The sequence below is a fragment of the Bufo gargarizans genome, chromosome 10 (genome assembly GCF_014858855.1).
Source record: "Bufo gargarizans isolate SCDJY-AF-19 chromosome 10, ASM1485885v1, whole genome shotgun sequence".
NCBI lineage: Eukaryota > Metazoa > Chordata > Amphibia > Anura > Bufonidae > Bufo > Bufo gargarizans.
This window is the reverse complement of record NC_058089.1, coordinates 38,413,141-38,435,535: the sequence shown is the minus strand read 5'-3', so window position 1 is coordinate 38,435,535 and position 22,395 is coordinate 38,413,141. Positions and strand designations below refer to the sequence as shown.

Below are 22,395 nucleotides of genomic sequence, written 5' to 3'. Positions count from 1 at the left end.
TTTATGAAAGAAGAGGTCCACCCTTAGGATATGGGCACACAGGGTGGATTTTCCCATGATTCCGCTATGGATTTATTTGCCACGCATTTTTACCATGTGCATTGCAAAGGCCGAAATTCACAGCGGAAATCCATAGCATCATTTATGCTGCACATTTTTTGGCAACCTGTGGATGAGATTTCTTAAAATCGTCTGCAGTATATCTGTACCATGTCGCTATAACCTTAAACACATGTTTACCATTTCTACAGTAGTTAAATGTTATATAAGTTTTGTAATTTTACAAGCATTTTACTCTACTTATGAGTGTCTGTATTATAGCCAAATCTTGTCCAGAGCTGTATTCACACTTCTGCTGGCTTCATATTTCCCGGTATCCTGCACAGCTTAGGCTACTTTCACACTAGCGTTCGTCGGTCCGCTCGTGAGCTCCGTTTGAAGGGGCTCACGAGCGGACCCGAACGCAGCCGTCCAGCCCTGATGCAGTCTGAATGGAGCGGATCCGCTCAGACTGCATCAGTCTGGCGGCGTTCAGCCTTGCCTCCGCACGGACAGGCGGACAGCTGAACGCTGCTTGCAGCGTTCGGGTGTCCGCCTGGCCGTGCGGAGGCGTGCGGATCCGTCCAGACTTACAATGTAAGTCAATGGGGACGGATCCGTTTGAAGATGCCACAATGTGGCTCAATCTTCAAGCGGATCCGTCCCCCATTGACTTTACATTGAAAGTCTGGACGGATCCGTCCGAGGCTATTTTCACACTTAGCTTTTTTTTGCCATTTTAATGCAGACGGATCCGTTCTGAACGGAGCCTCCGTCTGCATTATTATGAGCGGATCCGTTCAGAACGGATCCGCCCGAACGCTAGTGTGAAAGTAGCCTTAGTGTATTGAGCATGAGTGATTCACATCCTGGAAACTGTAATCTAGACATAGAAGCACCAGTTGTCGACCTGCATACAATGCTATTGTCCTCACCTTGGTGATTGTGCCCTTGCAGAGTTTGGTCTGCTGCTACCAAAATCTTTTCCTCCAAACAAATGCCATACAACAGAGATCTCTCTTAGAACTATACGTGTCTCTGGCACAGGAAATTTAGCAGGAGGCTTCAGTAAGTCGGTACTACCAAGTGGGCGAGAAAAGTGTCCATCCTTCACCAATATTGGACTATCCACTAGTTTTCTCACAACAGGTTCTCCATCTTTTGGCTAAGGGAAATAGAAAAGAGATAAGCATCTGACACATGATACAGTATTTACTTATCCAACAAGCAAAAAATATAGGAATTCCAACTATGTCATTGTAGTTGGATACTCACTGGCACACCAATCCCTGGGGCATCAAGAATACAGAAATCATCTGTGTCTGTCAGTTCACTATCTCCACTGGTATCTGAGCCTCCAAGGCTCTCCTGTGATAAATGGGAATCGGGAGGTGGAGGCGAAGGGTGGACGGTCGCACTTCTATTCACAAAGGAAACTTCTTCAGGAAAAAGGTAAACAGACACGGGGGAATTCTGACGAAGAAATGGCTCTCCTGTATTTAAAGGGAGGACAGAGTAAACGAGTGTTGAAGTGTGTATGTCAGCGTTGGGCAGAAGCAACTAACTCGAAATACAAAGAGAAATCTTAACAAAGTCTAGTCAGTAGTGTTGATCGAGCACCAAAGTGCTCGGGTGCTCGAGTAGAACGCTTTGGGATGCTCAGGTGCTTGGCAATGGGAGAACCTGAGCATTAAACCAGGTACCCCCTGTTCTGAAGAGGGGAGGGTGTCTGGTTCATAGCAAAAGGTCAGAAATTGATGAAAACATGGGGAGGATGTCTGGATGCATCTTGGACTCCCAGGTCGCTGCTGGGAACTATGTTGTCCAAGTAGTACGCCACTTTTACAGACTGACAATAATATGCACCAAACCGAAGATAAAATCTATTTTAGAGGAAAAATTGTTAGGAAACATTCTTTCCTGTATATTTACTGTATATAAAGTGCAAGTGCTGCCAAAAATTACAAGGAAGAGGCACTGCGATACAACCTGTATCAGATAAAGGAGGGCCTCATTCACATTGTGGTACACCTGGTAAGGTATTGGGACTCCTACTCTCATAAAGCCTATGCACTAAGTCAGGCATGCTCAACCTGCGGCCCTCCAGCTGTTGCAAAACTACAACTCCCAGCATGCCTGAACAGCCTACAGCTATCAACCTTCAGCAGGGCATGGTGGGAGTTGTAGTTTTACAACAGCTGGAGGGCCGCAGGTTGAGCATGCCTGACTTAGTGCATAGGCTTTATGAGAGAAGTGAAAGGGCTGCCTAAAATCACAAGGAAACGGCACTCCAATACACCCTTTATTACACATAAAGTAGGGCATCATACACACCCTTGAAAAATTATGACTGATGGCCTGCTGGTGACCCTGGAAAACATTAGGGGTGAGGGTCTGCTGCTGATCTGACCATCTAAAACATTAGGGGTGAGGGTCTGCTTCTTATCTGACCTTCTAAAAAACATTAGTGGCGAGGGTCTGCTGCTGATCTGACCTTCTAAAACATTAGGGGTGAGGGTCTGCTGCTGAGCCGATCATCTAAAACTTGTCTCCCCTCCTCGGTTGCCCAAGGAACTATGTACTTTGCCGCCAGCGTTGTCAGCTGGAAATTTGTGGAGCAATTTTTCCACAAGGACCTTCTGGTATTGCACAATTTTGCTAGTCCTCTCGACCACAGGAATGAGAGATAATAAGTTCTCTTTGTAGAGGGGGTCGAGAAGGGTGAACAACCAGTAATCGGTGTTGGCCAAAATGCGTATAACGCGAGGGTCATGGGAAAGGCAGCATAAAATAAAGTCTGCCATGTGTGCGAGAGTCCCAACAGACAAGACTTTGCTTTCCTCATCAGGAGGATGACCCTCAATCTCCTCATCCTCTTCTTCGGCCCATCCTCGCTGAACAGATGGAATACCCTGCTATGGGTACTACCCTCTGTAGCGGAGGCAACCATCTCCTGCTCCTCCAATTCACGCTGAGAAGACGAACGGAGGGTGGTCTGGCTATCACCCTGTGTACTGTCTTCCACCTTCATTGTGAGCAGCAAGTGTTTCAGTAGACACAGAAGTGGGATGGGTACACTGATAATAGCGGCATCGCCACTCACCATCTGTGTTGATTCCTCAAAGTTGAGTAAAACCTCACAGAGGTCAGACATCCATGCCCGCTCGTCGCTTGTGAAGAGCGGAAGCTGACTGGAAAGGTGACAAACATGTTGCAGCTGGTATTCCACTACTGCCCTCTGCTGCTCACAAAGCCTGGCCAACATGTGAAACGTGGAGTTCCAGCGAGTGCTCTCGTCGCACAACAGTCGGTGAGCTGGCAAATGCAAGCGCTGCTGCAGTGTTGCCAGACCGGCGGCAGCTGTAGATGACTTTCGGAAATAGACACACACGCGGCGCACCTTCACCAGTAGCTCAGGCAAATTGGGGTAGGTTTTGAGAAACCGCTGAACCACTAAGTTGAGCTTGCTCAGCTCCAAAGCCGCTGCCAAGTTACAGCCATTAACAGACACAACCATTCCTGGTTGTAGGTTGAGTGGCGAGAGCCACAGTTCAGTCTGGTCCCTTATACCCTGCCACAGCTCTGCAGCGGTGTGCTGTTTGTCACCTAAGCAAATAAGTTTCAGCACGGCCTGTTGCCGCTTCCCCACTGCAGTGCTACACTGCTTCCAGCTACTGACTGATGTCTGACTGGTGCTGCAAGATGATAATTCAGAGGTGTAAGTGGAGGAGGAGGAGGAGGAGAAGGGGGAGTTGCAGCCACTAATGTAGGTGGTGGCGGAAATCCTGATGGAAGTAGGGCCCGCAATCCTTTGCGTCGGTAGCACCTGTGCCATCCCAGGGTACGACTCGCTCCCGGCCTCCACAGCGTTCACCAAGTGTGCCGTCAGGAAAATATAGCATCCCTGACCACAAGCACTTGTCCATGTGTCAGTCGTTAAGTGGACCTTCCCAAAAACTGCGTTGGTCAACGGGTGATGTTACGGGACAGATGCTGGTGTAGGGCGGGGACGGCACACCAGGAAAAATAGTGGCGGCTGGGGACTGAGTAACGAGGGACGGCCACCGCCATCAGGCTGCGGAAAGCCTCAGTGTCCACAAGCCTAAATGGCAACATTTCCAGTGCCAGCAATTTGGAAAGGTGCGCATTTAGTGCTCTGGCCTGTGGGTGGGTGGCTGGGTATTTACGCTTTGGTTCAAAGGCCTGGGGTATGGACATCTGTACGCTGCGCTGGGACACAGAAGTGGATGTGGTAGATGAAGGTGCTTGCGAAGGTCCAGGTGCAGGGAGGGAGGCATCCGGGCCTGCGTCTTGGACAGGAGATTGGCTAGCACGTAACACAGGGGAAGAGGAGGCAGTGGTGTGACCCGCAGACACTGATTGTGGACCCAGGCGTTTGGACCACCTATTAGGGTGCTTTTATGCCATGTGGCGGATCATGCTGGTGGTGGTGAGGTTGCTAGTGTTCACGCCCCCTGCTCATTTTGGTATAGCACAGGTTGCAAATGACAAATCTTTTATTGTCCGCACTTTCATAAAAAAAAGTGCCAGACTGCGGAACACCTACCCCTTGGCAAGGGAGAATGACGCAAGGGGGTGCTCCGGGGAACAGTTGCGGGCCTGTTTGGTGTGGCCCGCCCTCTCCCTTTTGCCACTGCCTCTTCCAGACTGTTGTGGTGCTGCGGATCCCTCCCCCTCTGTACTGCTGTCCTCGCTCGCTTGCCACCTTCCCAGGTTGGGTCAGTGATCTCTGTTAACCAGACTCTTGGCTACTGAGACTGGACTTTGTGAAAGATGGGGTGGTGCTTAACCGACTGGAAGCATTATCTGCTGCAATCCAACCGACCACCTGGTCGCACTGGTGTGGTGTCGACAGTGGTGTCCTGCGCCACCCTGCAAACTGGGACATGAAGCTAGGTATCGTGGATGAGTGTGCTGCTTGTGCTCTGGCAGCAGGCACAGTTTCACAGGGCCACGGCCTCTGCGTGCACCATCAGAAGCACGGGCACTTCCCGGTCCCTTACTGCTTGCCTTCAGCATATTAAATGGTATATATGCTTGCAAGTATGTCACACGTACAGTAGCGCAGGTTTTGTAAGTGTATGCGCAAATAAATTAGACTGAATGTCACTGATATTTAGGATGGACAAACGTTATACAGGAGATGTAGCACAGTAATTGTGCAATACCAGAAGGTCCTTGTGGAAAAACAATTGCGCTGAATTTCACAGATATAGCAGAGGTTGTGTCACTTGGCAGCGGCCAAACAATTGCACGTAATTTAGTCCAGGATGCGCTAATAATCTATATAGCAGCCAGATAAAACAATAGTCCTTAAAAGAACTTTTGGGTCTCTAACACCTTTCACCAGTAAAACCTGCCTAACAAACAAACAAACCAATTCCTGTCCCTACACTATCTGTCCCTTCTGCTGCAGCTCTCCCTAAGACTGAGCTGAACCACGTGTCACTGGGTGCTATATAGCACCCGATGACGCGTTCCGGCCAACCAATCAATGTAATGCCAGTAGCCAACATGGTTATGGCATTACAGTGAGTGCCAGTACCTCCGCGCACGTTTATTGGCTGATTAGCAGCCAACAAACGTGCGGGGAGGAGGCTCGAGTAAAAAAGTGTTCGGCCGAACATGCTCGCCCAACACTACTAGTTAGCGGATGCATATTGGCTAGGAAATATTTTATTCAGACATTTCTGTAACTGTCCCAAATTCTTGTGCATAATAAAGAGACAATCCCATTAAAATGCATTGAACTGATTTTCAGTTGTAGAAATGTCTACAACAAATCTGCGGCATATTAACATATCTTCACCATTCCTAGCTACATCATTAATATACATATTGAGCTCAACCAAGCATAATGTTATTTTAATGAGGATGGGGCAGGGTTAAACATCTTCCTGACTGCCAGACGCTGCATATCTCCTACTGGATCAAAGGACTGGACTGGTTCCATTCCACCCAATTGTTTCCTTGTTTTGACTATTATCAGATCTACCTACAATACACTAGCATTTTCTACTATAACTGTACAGACTTTGTACAGTGTGGGCCTAAAGGTACACATTAGTTTAAAGTTGACCAAAATGGATGCTTCCAACCAAAACAATTGTTTCTCAGGTGAAATTTAACAAATTATTATTTTAGCCGATCGATGACAGACCAGTATCTTTTGAAAAGTCGTCCAAGTCTGAAATCTTTATTTGATAGTAGGACGAAAGACCCTATTTCAACAACTGGAATGACCAATGTGGACTAAAATATGTATGGCTGTAAAATAATGGTTCAACTATTAACCAACTTCTATCTAATGTGTTTGGCCACCTCGAAAAGTGCTTTCCAACATCACACAGTTTTTTTTTATATCCTCCACCCAGCAGGATTTGTCAAGGGAAGCATACTTACCTGATCCCCGATGCACTCTTTCGGATCTGTGGGTCCACTGCCATCTTCACTGTGCTTTGGTCTCTGTATGTAAACTTCCGGCATGGACGGGGATATGTGCACTGTTGGAGCCAATGACTGGCTGGAGCGGTAACTGCTGCAGCCAGTCATTGAATGCAGTGGGGCACGTGTCCATGCAATGCGGGACTGAAGTGCAGTGGTGGACCCATGGAGCTGGAACAGAGCATCAGGGATCAGGTATGTATACTTTTCTCAACGGGTCCTACTTGATGGTGGTATTTAAAAAACTATATGAAGTTGGACAGCACTTTTAAGGCCTCACTCCGATGTAATGTGGACGCATATTAACATTTGTATTGCAGCTGTGAATCCTGGCCAGATTGCAAGTCTAATGGCCCACACTTATGGCATCATAGATTGCTATGATGCAGTTAGATTGGGTCACAGGACATGCAGTTGGGCTGGGAATGCCACAGATGTAATATGGCCGCTAAACCGCACCCAAATTATGGCTGTCTGAATGCAGCACAATACACACCTGTTTCTGAAAGGTCTTTGCTGCTCCTTCCTGTGTCTATAAGGGCATCAGTCAGGTCTCCCTGGTTAATCTGTGCAGTCTCTGCAGGAAAACATGGAGGTAGTGAAGAGGGCCCCTCTGGAGGCTGAAAGAAGAAAAAGAACATTATTAATAAAGTTTGATTGTTTATGTAATTTGACATATTTTACATTTATCTTTCTTACATTCTCAAGCTGTTCTCCTATATACACTATTAAGGAATATGGATGTCAAACCAGGCGTCTACTTAAATCTAGATGCTGCCTGCACCGAAATGCACAAGATTATGATTATTATGGTAGATATAGAAAATGAAAGGTTTGGTTGAATATATATTAGCATTTCCTTGCTCCTTTGATGTCTAGGAACACACTGCCTATCAACCCCATCAAAGGGGTATTGTGACCATATGAAGTTATCACATCTAGTAAGACTATGAATAAATGGGCTTGTCCAGGTTTAAACATTCATGGACTATCCTTAGGAAAGGGCTGTGGCACTTGTCAAGGGACTTGAATGGAATAAAGCTGCAATGTCAAGCACAGCTGCTATGCAGTACAGACCAATGTAAATAATCGAGGGGCCTGCAAAACATGCACAAGAACTGCACCCCCCTTCATACAGCTGATTGGGAAGGGCGGGGGAGGGTGCTGAAAGTTGGACCTCCACCGGAAAAAAGCTGTAAAGTCATGGCCACTGGGGGTCTCACTTCCACCTAATTTGCAGTCCACTGTCAGACAAGATCTGTCCCTGGTAACGGAGACACAGAAGATGGCAGAGAAGAGGTGAGGGAGTGTCAGAGCTTGCTGAGATCCTGAGCCTGATAAAATAACTGCTTCTTTTGAAGATTATAGGAGCGTCCTGTGCGTCTCTAAGTGTGATCTACCCCTTGTGGGGTTTAGGTCTGGTAGATAGGGTAAGTGGGCGCAGTACAGAGGACAAATACAAGTTCTTAACCCAAAACGTCCGTGTTTATTCACACTTGAGGCAATTGCACAAAACAGCACGTAACACAAGTCACCTTGCTGGTAGTTCTGCCTCCAGTAGTCCACAGCAGGCTTTAGGGGGCCTGTTTCCCCAGCATACAGCTCTCAGCCATCCAGCATGGCACAAAGCCTCAGATCCCAAAAACAGAGACATCTCTGCTGAGCCCAGCTGCCTATATAAGGACAGCCAGGTGCTGCCAAAACCCGGACCGGCACTTAAACTCCGGTCCGGTATTTGACCTCACCTGGCTGGAAACCAGCCCAGCTGCACAAGCTGGGAGAAAAATACCTGCCTTGGCAGACACAACCCCTCACTGTGTCACATCCTCCTTATCTGTTCTGTGGGCTCCAAAGCTGAAAACAAACAGTGAGAAATAAGGGAAAGGACATCACAGCAGTACAGTTCTGGCAGAGAGAAATGCATCTAGCTGTGCAGCTAAAGAGGGGAATAGTTAGGCTGAAAAACACTAAGACCAAAAAAGACCTGTTCCTTCACAGTTATGATTGTACAAAGAAGCACAGCCATTCTGTAAAAAAAAAAAAAAATGCAAAACTCAGGTATGCTTTTAAAAAAATGCAGCAATAAAACCATTTGCTTCAGATGTTTCATAGACAGGAGAAGATAATTATATATGAAGAGTAAAGTGCAGTTGTTCAGCTGGCTAACAGCAGACTACTCCACTCAGACTAGTGGAGGAATTATTACCTCTGCCAAACGGATTTAACATAACAAATTCCTTTGAAAAAGGGAGGAACTGAACATTCAGGAATGCGAAAATAAATACTAAATTCCATTTGCTTTTAGAGAAGGTTTTCTTACACATATGGATTATGCACAATGGATAGACTACATCCTAAGTGCAGCTTTACACCAGGTGCAGTTATCACAAGAACCAGCTCTAACAGGCACACACCACGACAAATACAACATACAGATGGTTTATATAGTTTAAAATTGGTGCAGATGCTAATAAAATGTGACTGGATCACTATGACTATGACAGCAATATTAGGAAAATGATTTAAGAGCATCACAGCTCCCATAGGGCTTGTTAACATGCATACTGTCAAAAAGTGCTAAAAAAACATCCACCCCCATTATCATCTGTATCACTGAAAATGTGCTGTGCTTTAAAATGTAACTTCAGCCAGCATACATAGAAAACTACACAAAGGTGTTCCCCGGACAGAAATATGATCTCCGCAAAAGGGAAAGCACAGTGTAAAGGAATGTAGGAAGCAGAAGCTGGGATTTAGGTGAAGAAATAAAAGGTCAAAGGACACCCACCCTAAGGCCTCTTGCACACCAACGTTTATTTTTTTCTGTTTACTTTCCGTTTTTTGCGTTTCGTATACGGAACCATTCATTTCAATGGACCTGCAATAAAAATGGAAGGCACTCCGTATGCTTTCCGTTTTTCCGTTCAAAGATATAACGTCCTATTATTGTCCGCATAACAGACAAGGATGGTACTGTTCTATCAGGGGGAAGCTGTTCTGTCCTGCAAAAAAAACGGAATGCACATGGACGTCATCCGTATTTTTTTGCGGATCAGTTTTTTGGGGACCACAAAATACTGAAAAAGCCATACGGCCGTGTGCAAGAGGCCTGACAGTATGCCGGGACCTGACACTTAAAAGGGTTGTCTCACCGCATGCCCAGTGACACTTTTGAAGCTGTTGCCCTCAGAAGCTATTTGATCGCACAGGCGCAGGCAGCCGGCGGTACTGCGCCTGCGCAAGATTTCCGCCGGCCGAAAGAAAGAAGCCAGGGGTGTAGCTTGAATGTGTTAGTTGACGTAGCAGAGGGAGCGGCGCCGTTCACCTCGGCTGTGGGACGATATTTTATAATGAGTAGGCGTGCTTGGGCACGAAATTAAGGCGGGCTGGGCACTGCAGGGGGGCGTTACTGGGCTCAAGAGATGAAGAATAACGCCCCTCTAGGCACCTTCGAGGTTCATTTGCATATCACAAAAAGCGCTTTTTTATCAAAATGAAACCATGCAGAGAATAAAGACGACCACTGCAGGAGAGAAGGTAGTTTATTGTACATGCCAAAGGTGACATCTGAATATGCTTAAACCAGGCGACAGATTCCCTTTAACTGCTCATTTGCACATGGATCCATAATGAAGCAATGGATCGCTAAGTGGAAGGTATCATTATATGATGCTGAGCTAGCCCTGCAAGGCATTGTGCCTGGTGTAACAGTGAACTTCCTGCTGACAGACTCCATCTTGCTATCTCTTGATTTTGGTCACAACTGTCACATGACTGGTTATGTTAAAATATCATGCTTGATAAACACACACCACAATGGGCATGATTATATCAATATTAACTTACTCCATAGACCTAGGTCTTGTCATTATACTGAACTGCATTGTTGCCTACTATCTAAGCAGCTAATTGCTCCACCGTCTAAAACCACGAATGTATAGTTGGCTTATGGTGGGCTATCCCTGCTTACTATCAGGCTATGGGGGTCACAGTCACTATTTTGTCTCAAACATGCTTTCATTTTACTGCTCTCTCATCACTTTTTTCCGGGCAAGACTTTACTGAAGAGGCATGGCCTCACGTAGCCCAACAGATTCACTAGACTGCCATAAATGATCGCTCTAATCTATGCCATGTAGTCAGTTTTATGGCAAATGAACTGCCATAAGGTGAGCCAAATTACACTACGGGAAAATGTAAGGAGCACACCTGGGAAGCTTAATGCGATTGACCTGAAGATGACAAAGTATAACCTGCTAGTGGTGCTTGGTCAATGATCACCCAAGGTTCTGCAGCAGGGGATATGTTGAGGGAGGGTGACATTATTACTCGCTGTGATACAGCGAGATCCATCGCCCCATTCAGTCCCAGACATTCTCAATAGGGGAGAGATTTGGTGATCATGGTGGTGAGGAGAGCTACTGGATCCACTTTAGAGCACTTTGTCTAGTGTGGACAGGTGTTAACGTGTTGGAACACCATGTCTCCCGAGTCAAAAAAGGAAGCATGACTGGTTCCACAATATCTAGAACATATCGAGTCAGGAACAGCCATTGTAGCTAATGGCGTCCTATGCCATGACACCAGGTGTTGGTCCTGTGTCTCTCCGCACTATGCTTGATGGTAGTAGATGCTTTCAAGCCCTCCTGCGAACTCTGACACGGACATCATTAGTACCAAGGCAGAACCTGTTTTCATCTCTAAACTCTATTGCCATTTATGGCCACATCAGGGAACAGGGGGACAAAGTCATCTGGATGGCTCCCCATGGCTTCTCCCTTCCCGACTCAAATTGATTGACAGGTCATTCACGATTTGTATATAGGGACAGACCCATCAATTTAGGCAAGCTAGACCTGTCCAGATGATGCTTATCCATGTCTCTGGCTTGCCACAGCCTTTCTTAGTAAAACACAGCTGACTGTAATGTGGGATCCTGCTGGGATTTCATGCTGCCTAAGGTTTCGGCCGCATGGATTTCCTAAAAGGTTTCCTTTAACAAAGTTGACAAATGACTATTGCTTGGAGGCTGTTTCCACCACTGTATTCAATGGAGTCTTGTTAGGCGATATTTGTGTCTATCATGTGATGGATCCAACATGGCCATTATTTTAACTTTTTTGTTCATATGACGGAACAGAAAAATGGAAATACAAACACAGATGTGAACATAGCCTAAAGCTTAATTTCACATCTACGCCACAGCGCCCGGCCCACTGTATGAAGGATACCAAAGCCTCCAGATGGACTGCCTTGACTTACAATGGTGTCTATTGAGGTTAATCCTGCTGTCTATTGTTTTGCATGCAGCACTTTTCTTCCTGACGCAAATATAAGCACAGTCTAATGTACACTACAGATAATGAATAGGAAACACAAAGTACATAAGTGTATGGCAAATTATATAAAGTACGGTACTGAAACTGGAGAATAACTTATGGATAAAGACACAGACAAATAGAATACAGACATTAACAGGATGTATACACAAGTGCCGCTTCCCATGTCTAGGATCTTATTTCATTGCTCATCCTTTTGATGTTTATTTGCATATAGATGTAGCAGAGTTAGGGCTCATGCATGCAAACGTATTTTCTTTCCATGTTCGTTCCGTTTTTTTCCCCCCGAACGTATGCGGAACCATTTCACCACTTCAATGGGTCAGTCAAAAAAACAGAAGTTACTCCGTGTGCATTCCGTTTCCGTATGTCCGCATTTCCGGTCCACAAAAGAATAGAACATGTCCTATTATTGTCCGCATTACGGGCAAGGAAAATACTGTTCTATGAAGGGCCAGCTGCTCTGTTTCGTAAAATCCGGAATGCACAGGGATGTCATCCGTATTTTTTGCGGACTGCAAAATACATACGGTCGTGTGCATTAGCCCTTATAGCTGTCCCATTGAGATAACTTATCCCCTATCCACAGGAAAGGGAATAAATATCTGATCAGCGAGGGCCCGACTGCTGGGACCCCAACCGATCTAAAGAACCTGTTAATGGAGGTGTGGCACATATGTACACTGCCACTCCATTCCGCATGTTTGTGCTGCCGTAGATAGCTGAGCACTTGTACTTCGCAATCTCCGGCAGCTCCATAGAGGTAAAGGGCGCTTTAATGAGGAAGTTTACTGGGATTTCATGCTGCCTCCGTGTCTGCAGCTCCATTCAAACGAGGAGCACAGGCCCCAGTTCTCGAGGCCCCGGGGCCCCTCCCAATCAGACACTTATCCGGTGGATACAGGTTAAAGTGTCTTAATGGGTCAGCCCCTTCAACCATTTAAATGTTCTATCATCTGTGTTTGTGATTTCAAAGAGGAGTAGCGTCTTACACGTTAGTATAAAAGATTTTTACAGATCTGTAAGGGTTCATGCAAATGACCGTTATTTGGGCAGCGCCTCACCGATGTGGACCTATTAACTTGAATGGGTCCGCAATCAGGAAGGTGTGGTGCGGAATGGAGGCATGGAACCCCATAGTAACAGAACTTTTTTCTATATTTACGGTCCCCAATGCATGGAACAGGTGGCATACGTTCGTGTGCATGAGCTCTAAGGATGGGTTTCCACATTCAGGCATTTTGATGTAGCTTTCCAAGCCAAAAGTGAATTCACAAAAGCACAGAATCCTTGTTCTTTTACATCCTTCATTTATGAGCTGTTCCTAGTGGTGGTTTATAAAACTGCATAAAAAAAACTTGAACATGAAAACCTAGTGTTAAAGACTATGCTCTACTCATTTTAGACTAAAATGTATTTTTTTTCAATTGGTTTTTAATAAAACATTTTGAAGTTGGTTCACTTGCAGTGTATCTGCAGACTGCCTTTCTCCACTCTCAGTGACATAGACAGCTGCTCTGTAGCCCTTACCTATAATTTTCTAACAGCTGATAAACACTCATTTAAAAACTTCTTAACAGTTTGATACAATGAGTGCTTATGAGCTGTCAGGATTTCAGAGATAAGGGCTACTGTTGAAAATGTTTAATAAAAACAATTAAGAAAATGAGCAGAATGCAATAATAAAAAATTGCCCCAAAGGTGTCCATAGCCTTTATTGATAGCTCTTCTCCCCCAGTGGACCATGAATTTACCATTTACTGAATCACTTGGCTGAGTTACATAACATTCACGTTTATAATGGCAAGGACGTAATGTTGGCTACTGCAAGGGGTCATGTTCCTTGTGTCAATCTAGGTGATGGGAGGAAAAGATTGCTGCTATTCATCTTTCTCAAGATTTAAAAGGGGTTCAGACAGGAAGAACAACATTTGGCAACGTAGAAGAATGTTAAACGGAGACAGGTGTTCTGAGATTTTATTAGCATGACATAAGTACTAGCCACAAGTCATTCCCAACGGAGATTGTATTCCTATGACATCACCAGCAGCTAGTAATCATTCCCACTGGGGAGTAGATTTCTTTTATCCATCACCACTTGATGTAACTCTTTGTTGAATCAGCCAGCTAATGGAAAGCGCGCCTGCCCACAATGGAGGCCGCAGCTTCATACACTGCACCATAGACATGTTGTCACTATAACTACACATGTTATGAACACAAAATAAATGCACTTTAAATGACCTAGAAAGACCTAAACATTGAAATGTTTGTCGGTCTGCAAGACGTCCTGCATGTTCCTGAAACAGTCTTGTAGCACAGGGATTAATCTCTTGCTAATCTGTTCCATTTCAGCCAGGGAACCGGCAGATTGGGCGCAGGTCAGGGGGTGGGGATTATTGTGTCCCAGATAAGGCACAAGAGGCAGCCAGTTATCTTACAGCCAGACACTGGTGAGGAGGAGGTACATGCACCATTTGAAGGTCACTGAGACAGAAAATGAAAAGTGTTTTCGAAGGACCGACATACTGTTGACCTATCCATAGGACCTCCACGGATCAGCGTCCGCCACATGGAAGTAAACAGTGTATGAATCCAGAATAGCACATCTCTGTGCACTGTGTACTGGCCATTCTTGGGTACTGGAGCTCAGCTCCCATGCACTTGAGCCGCTGGGCTAATGTGGAAGGGCGGCTGCCGCTAACACTTAGGATTAATTTACATGCACATATCTTTATAAAATCACTAGAATTTGAAAGACCAAAAATTTTATTTTAAACTGGAAATTTTAAAAAAAATTACAACCTATAAACTACAGTAATTACACTACTTGAAAAGCAAGTGCACCTCCAAAACCTATTATCCCCTCAAAACTTACATTAAAATTGGAAAAACACTCTAGAAAATGTCACTTTTTTTGTAGATTTTGAATTAGTGTCTAAGTAAATCTAGCTGGTGCACAACTCAGGGGACACAAGTGCATTTTTAACCCATTCGTGACATGACTAATTTTAGCCTTAAAGGGGTTGTCTTATATCGCCATTACTAAAGTGGGATGAGACACAGTCCCGGCCACGAAACAGCACAGCGCTCCGGCGCTCTGTTGTTTTAGTAGCTCTCATTGCCGTGCATGAGAGCTACTGAAACAGCGTAGCAAAACAAGCTATGCTGTCTCCCTAACTCAGGAACTGCATATCTTGTTGTGCTATGCTGTTTCAGTAGCCCTCATACACGGCAGTGAGAGCTACTGAAACAGCAGAGTGCCGAAGTGGCAGGACTGTGTCTCAACTCGCCTTAGTAACGGTGAGATGAGACAACCCCTTTAAAGGAACAGTACATTTCCCCTGGCCCCTCTGTATTCCAGAAGTCATGTTTTTTTTTTTCTTCCTTTACTTAGCTGTGTGAGAGCCTCAATTTTTGCGGGATGAGTTGTACTTATTTTTGGGAACCATTTGGGGGTTTATATAGTGTATTAAATAACTTTTATGATAGAATTTTTAAGATAAAAAAACAGCAATTTTAACATTTTGTGGGATTTATTTTTACGAGGTTCAGTGTGTGGTATGATACCTTTATTCTGTAGGTCAGTACGGTTATAACGTTGCCAAATGTATATATATTTTTCACTACTACCTGCAGCCTGTCAGCTCCCCTACTGCCCCCCCCCCCCCCCCCATCCTTCTCCAGACTGGTTGAGATCACAGCCTGCTGAGTGGAAGGCAGCTTTAACTCTTCATATCTCAGGCTTGGTAACAGCTAGAGATATTGAACTAGTCTTGAAAGCTCACAGTTTAGGCTTTAAAACAAGACCAGAATGGCACTGGACATGACATCTGGAGATATAGCTGTTAGAAATCGGGTCAGGAGTGAAACCAGCTATCACTCCCATTCAATTTCTAACAGCTATATCTCCCGATGTAGAGAAGCTCATGCTGATATTCTGGTATTGTTTTAAAGTCTAGGCTGTCAGTTTTCAAGACCAGTTCTCTAGCTGTGACCAAGCATGAGATATGAGGGGTTAAATACGGCATCACTCCTTCCTCTGCTCGGGCTGAACTGTTAGTGCCTTTTCTCACAATCCAAGCATAACTCGGGCAAAACTGTTGAGGGATTAATTTCTTGAAAGCAGACAACCTGATGATTGCAGTTGCCTTGACGGACTGTTGACAGCAATGTCCTTCATGTAATGTTGTATGTATGTAACCGGAATTATTTTTAAAAATGATCAAAAAATACATCGATATAAACAATCTGCACCTAAAATTCACATCTAAGCAGAGGTTTACACTCAAAACAATGTCAAAATATTGAGGTGTCCAAAGAATATACTGTATACCACAAGTGTATACATCAACAAGAGTTTGCTCTCTTAACCCCTTGTACCCCAGGTCAGTTTTCACCTTCTTGACCAGGCCATGTTTTTGCAACTGTGACGTGTCACTTTATGTGGTGGTAATTTTGGAATGCTTTTTATTATACAAACCATTCTGCAGCAGTAAATTTAAGTCTTTATTAATAAAAAAAAATCCAAAATGTACCAAAAATTTTGAAAAATTCGCAATTTTCAACATTTCTATTTCTTTGCTTTTAAGGCAGATAGTGATACCTCAAAATAGTTATTACTTTACATTTCCAGCATCCAAAATTTCAAAAGCTTGCTTCGTCTTTATTCGGGTTCATAATATAAATACATCCATTGTGCACCTCACCCAACACCGTGGCTGGTCAACATGTTTCAAACTTTTCAGTTCTTAATCATAACCTGGTGTAGTGCTTGTACCCCGGGGTATAAAAGGATCCCACCCTCAATCATGGGGGTGGGTAGGTAAATCTAAACTCCTCCCGGGGGCGAGCCTTCCACAACCAATACACCCATCACCATACGTCACAGACACTACTATTTCCAGCATATAAAACACATGGCAGTATTAAAATATTCATCCGCAAATCCTCAGGATTATTATCTGAACTATTTAAGAGCGGAGGAATAATTAAAAACAAAACCACTCCTGCAGAATTTATAACACGGTTGCTGATTTAAAGTATACAGGTGTAGCCCCACCCACCCCGTTATCACCCTCCCGATGGCTCATTTATCGCCATCAGACCGCAGGTCCAAAGCGGACCGTGTGTTTTCTACCCAGGACAAAACCTCCCAAGATCAGCTGCATATGAAAATTAAAATGCAAGAGCTGGAAAAGCTCCTAACGCAAGAATTGAGACTGTGGTGGGATTTTACTACACTCAACAAATATGTAGAGAAGTCCATGATACCAAGGGGACTTCGAATCAAAAGAATTCCCACAACTGTGTTCTCGGAATCATTTGTTTCCAAATGGAACGGTATACTATCCAAATGTTCACTCCAGCTTATGGCACTCATAATTGAACAGGAGGGGGAGAAACTCTACTCCAAACAACGGTAAATTGAGGCTTGCCGTACCTGTCTGAATAAATATGAGGACATGCAGCAATTCCAAGAAGAAGAGTACCCACAGAGGGTACAAGTGATTCTCAGGACTCCATTGAAGACGCTGATAGAAATAAGGGGGAGCTTATGTCTCTACAAAATAAGCCCTCTTACTATAAAAAAATCTAGACACAAACTAAGACATGGGGGTTCAACTCCAAAAAACGGGCAAGAAGGGCAGGTAGAAAACACAGCAAGAAAACCTCATACAATGTCGACCAGACGTCGAAATACATAGGACCCTGTTCACATTATGTACCTATACAGATGTAATCAATTTATCGCAAAGGGTATTAACGGAGGACCAGCTTGATGTTGTGTCCCTCGGTTTAAACTTTGTACCAGCAACGGACTTTGAACTTTTTTGTACAATATTAGATGTTAATAAATTTGTTCGCAATCTGACTCTGAGGAGACATTTCTCCGATAATTCTACTACATCATGTGATGACGGGGTTGATAATGAGAAACCCCGGGAGTCAGTTTGCAATGTTTTTACTGGTCTTTCCTTTGCGGAACAATGTTCACTTGTTTGCCTGGAGGTATTACAAATAGAAAATCAAATGTTTGATGCTAAAGTTGATAGTCAGGAATTTAAAACTACAAATGCTAGTTTTTATCCCGTGAAATCACGGGTTCCTAGCATGGATACCTTTCACGAAACATCCACACTCTCCAGGTTAATCAGAAACAGAGGTATGAGAATCTCACTAGACGCCAGGGGGAGGCTTTGAAACAGCTAAGGGAATGTGCAGACCTAGTAATCAAGATGGCGGACAAGGGGGGGGGGGGGGCTGGGGGTCTGTGGTAGTCATGGATAAGGATGTTTATTTTGGGCAGATGATGGCCATGCTGTCTGACTCTTCCACATACAGAAGATTAGAGGGAAACCCTACCAACAGATTCAAGAAGTCATGTTTGGCCTTGTTGGATAAAGGCAGAGATAGGGGTTTCATCACTGATAAAGAATATAATTTTCTGTGTGTTGAAACTCCAGTCATTCCCATCATACAAGCCCTTCCTAAGACACACAAAAAAGAGGTACCCCCCCCCCCCCTCCGCCCCATAGTGTCAGGTATTGGGTCGTTATTTCAAAGATTACGGGAGTGGCTAGATGCCATTCTCCAACCCTTAGTCAAGAGACTACCAGGTTTTGTCATGGACACATTGGATGTTCTAAGGGATTTCTATGACAAATCCTGTAGAGAAGAGTATATCTGGCTTACCCTCGATGTGGTCTCCCTTTATCCCTCCATCCTGCACAACTATAGCCCTTTTGGTACTGGAATATCACCTGCACAGATATAGTTGCCACTTGACAGATTTTGTGGACTATATAGTGGAGGTAACTACATTGCTCATGACTTCTAAATTACTTCAACTTTGACAGTTTAGTTTTTTTTACAGATCAGAGGTGTATTTCAATTAATATTCGCCATCCCTTGCCAATCTCACTATGGCTTACTGGAAGGAGCGTTTTATATTTTCAGAGAATAATCCTTTTGCAGTTGCCGTGGTCTGGTATGGCAGATACATCGATGATTTGCTCCTTATTTGGGGGCTGCGGTGTGTCTGCCATACCAGACTTCATGGCCTATGTGAATGATAACCCATACAATTTACAGTTCACTCACCAGTTTGATGCATCCGCAATCTGTTTTCTTGACCTGAAGCTAACTAGAGTACCTGATCTAACTATTATGACAGAGACCTTCCGCAAGGAGGTCTCGGGCAACACCATCCTTAGAGCTGATAGTCACCACCCGGCGCATACCCTCCGGTCTGTATCGGTGGGTGAGTTTATCAGAGCACGTAGGAATTGTAGCATGGAGGCTTCCTTCCAAAAAGAATGTGCGGTAATTCGGGATAGAATGAAAAGGAGGGGATACCCTAATTGGATGCCGACTAAAAAAGAAGCCAACTTTAGTGATAAACCCACACTTGTCCTCAACTTTAGTAGACAATTTGCGGCGATTAAACGGGCTATACAGAGGTGCATTCCAATCTTATACGAGGACCAATTCCTGTCTGCGGGATGGTTGCAGGATTGTTTCAAGAAGTCCTGGCAGCCTGGCCAATAAATTGTCTCCCTACTTGCTTGCTTTTTCCACTGTTAAATCTAAAATCACCTGGCTTAGACATCAGGGTTTTACCAAGTCCTGCAATTATGTACAACCTACTACAGTGTTTGAAAATTCTACACACACGGAACACTCTCCTATTAGAAGTTATATCAACTGCAACAGTGTAGGTGTTAGTTACCTGATTAAGTGCACTAGTTGCGATGTTATGTATGTGGGGAGTACCTGTAGACAATTTAAGGCCAGGCTGCGGGAGCATCTGAACTATATTGCCAACACTATGGCAACAGGTATCTTAAGTGTTGGCAGTCACTTCATCAAAGAACATAATAGAAGTGTGGCCAGTTTGAGTGCTTGTGCCATCGAGAGGGTTATTCCCTCCCCCAGAGGTGGTGACATCAGTAATAAGATCCTATTGCGGGAAGCCTTCTGGATCTTTAGATTAGATACTCGGTATCTGAAGGGCCTAAATATGCGCAGGGAACTTATGTATTGTTACCAATAGAAGGTTGAGAAGTGATATTGCAACATACTTAAGCTATATTATACTTTATTCAGGTTATCAACGGTCTGGTAGACATTGTAACAATCAGATATGTCTGAGTGACAGGAAAATTTTCCAATCTAAGCCATCACACATGCAGAGGAGTGAATTAGCCATTATGACGTTGTGGATTTGGACTGTGTTCACAATGACTATTTCTAAGTTTTTTTTCCTCTTCTCTGCAGGAGTGGTTTTGTTTTTAATTATTCCTCCGCTCTTAAATTGTACAGATAATAATCCTGATATTACAAGGATTTTCAGATTCATATTTTAATACTGCCATGTGTTTTATATGCTGGAAATAGTAAAGTCTGTGACGGATGGTGATGGGTGTATTGGTTGTGGAAGGCTTGCCCCCGGGAAGAGTTTAGATCTACCTACCCACCCCCAGGATTGAGGGAGGGGTCTTTTTATACCCCGGGGTACGAGCACTCCACCAGATTATGATTAAAGGGCTTCTGTCAGCCCACTAAACCCTTTTTTTTCCCCCCCCGTTAATATTAATCCCTACACTGCAAGCTCCCTGTACATATGCTAAATATTAATTTTCGTTCAGTAGATATTGTTAAAAATCAAGTTTTATCATATGTAAATTACCTTGCTACCAGCAAGTAGGGCGGCTACTTGCTGGTAGCAGCCGCATCCTCCTCTCATCATGACGCCCCCTCCGCCGTTTGATTGACAGGGCCAGGGAACGGGTTCGTTCTCTGCTGGCCCTGTTCGAATTCAAAATATCGCGCCTGCGCCGTACCTTTCTTTAATCGGTGCAGGCGCACTGAGAGGCGGCCTCTCTCCCGGCCGCTCCATCCTCAATGCGCCTGCGCCGGGTGTAGATGTGACGTCATCGGCGCAGGCGCATTGAGGATGGAGCGGCCGGGAGAGAGGCCGCCTCTCAGTGCGCCTGCACCGATTAAAGAAAGGTACGGCGCTGGCGCGATATTTTGAATTTCGAACAGGGCCAGCAGAGAACGAACCCGTTCCCTGGCCCTGTCAATCAAACGGCGGAGGGGGCGTCATGATGAGAGGAGGATGCGGCTGCTACCAGCAAGTAGCCGCCCTACTTGCTGGTAGCAAGGTAATTTACATATGATAAAACTTGATTTTTAACAATATCTACTGAACGAAAATTAATATTTAGCATATGTACAGGGAGCTTGCAGTGTAGGGATTAATATTAACGGGGGAAAAAAAAAAAGGGTTTAGTGGGCTGACAGAAGCCCTTTAAGAACTGAAAAGTTCAAAACATGTTGACCAGCCAAGGTGGAGGGTGAGGCGCACACTGGATGTATTCATATTATGAACCCAAATAAAGACGAAGCAACATTTTGACATTTTGGATGCTGGGACTCTTTTCTTCAATATTTATAACCCTTACTTTGCAGTTTACAGAAAACCCCATATGTGGTTGTAAACTTCTGTATGTGCACATAGCAGGATGCAGAAGGGAAGGAGCAATATATGGATTTTGGAGGGCAGATTTCACTGGGAAGATTTTAGGTTGCAATGTCGCATTTGAAGACCCCCCGATACACTCCTACAGTAGAAACTCCCAAAAAATGACCCCATTTTGGAAACTACAGGATAAGGTGACAGTTTTATTGGTACTACTTTGGGTTACATATGATTTTTGATCGCTCAATATTACTCTTTTTGTGAGGCAAGATAACCAAAAAATGGCTTTTCTAGAACATTTTTTATTTTTTGTTTTATACAGAGTTCAGCTGACAGGACAGATCATATGCTATTTTCATAGAGCAGGTTGTTACGGACGGGACAATACCAAATATGTCTAATTTAATTTTTTTGCTTCAGTTTTACATAATAAAAAAAAATCATGTTTTTGTGTCTCCACTGTTTTAAGACATTCTTTTTTTCTGTCGATCGGCTTGGATAGGGGCTTGTTTTTTGTGGGAAGAATTGATGTTTTTATTGGAAGCATTTTTTTGGTTACATATGATTTTTGATCGTTCAGTATTAGAATATTTCCATCAGTGACTGTGAGCCAAAACCAGGTGCGGCTCTAAACACAGAACAGATCTTTCCCTTATACCTTATGTCTGTGGAGACTCCAATCCTGGTTTTGGCTCGAAACAACAGATGGAAATTATGTGTGTATGAGACTTTAGACTGCCATAATTCTGGTTCAGATAAACCACAGGAGGTCCAGGTGTTGCCTCCATAATATGGTAACAAAAAACCTCCTAGCAGTACACTTGCCTGAAAAGTGGTTGAATATTGTTGTTTAAAAAAACTATGGTAACTGAAAATAATTTATTGAGACAGACAGTGAGCAGATATGTCTTTTCTAACTGATGAAAATCTTTTCCTTCTGTCAGACATATATTTGCTATATTCCTCTCTAGTGATAATTGTTATCGCTATAAGGGCAGAACGTAATGGGTATCACTAGAGAAGTGGTCCTCATATTTTACTCCATTGATTGGGTATGGCTGATTG

At 44.2% G+C, this 22,395-nt stretch overlaps 1 protein-coding gene across 1 annotated transcript in view; it reads right to left on the bottom strand.

The window, feature by feature from the left end:
* The window catches only part of ATG2A (autophagy related 2A), a 132,516-nt gene that overhangs the window by 22,135 nt on the left and 87,986 nt on the right, over positions 1 to 22,395 (bottom strand). The window contains exons 29-31 of the mRNA XM_044269730.1: positions 7,001 to 7,124; positions 1,315 to 1,532; positions 975 to 1,204 (exon numbers count right to left, since the gene is read on the bottom strand). Coding sequence (XP_044125665.1) covers positions 975 to 1,204; positions 1,315 to 1,532; positions 7,001 to 7,124 — 572 coding nt within the window. The remainder of the gene's footprint in view (positions 1 to 974; positions 1,205 to 1,314; positions 1,533 to 7,000; positions 7,125 to 22,395) is intronic.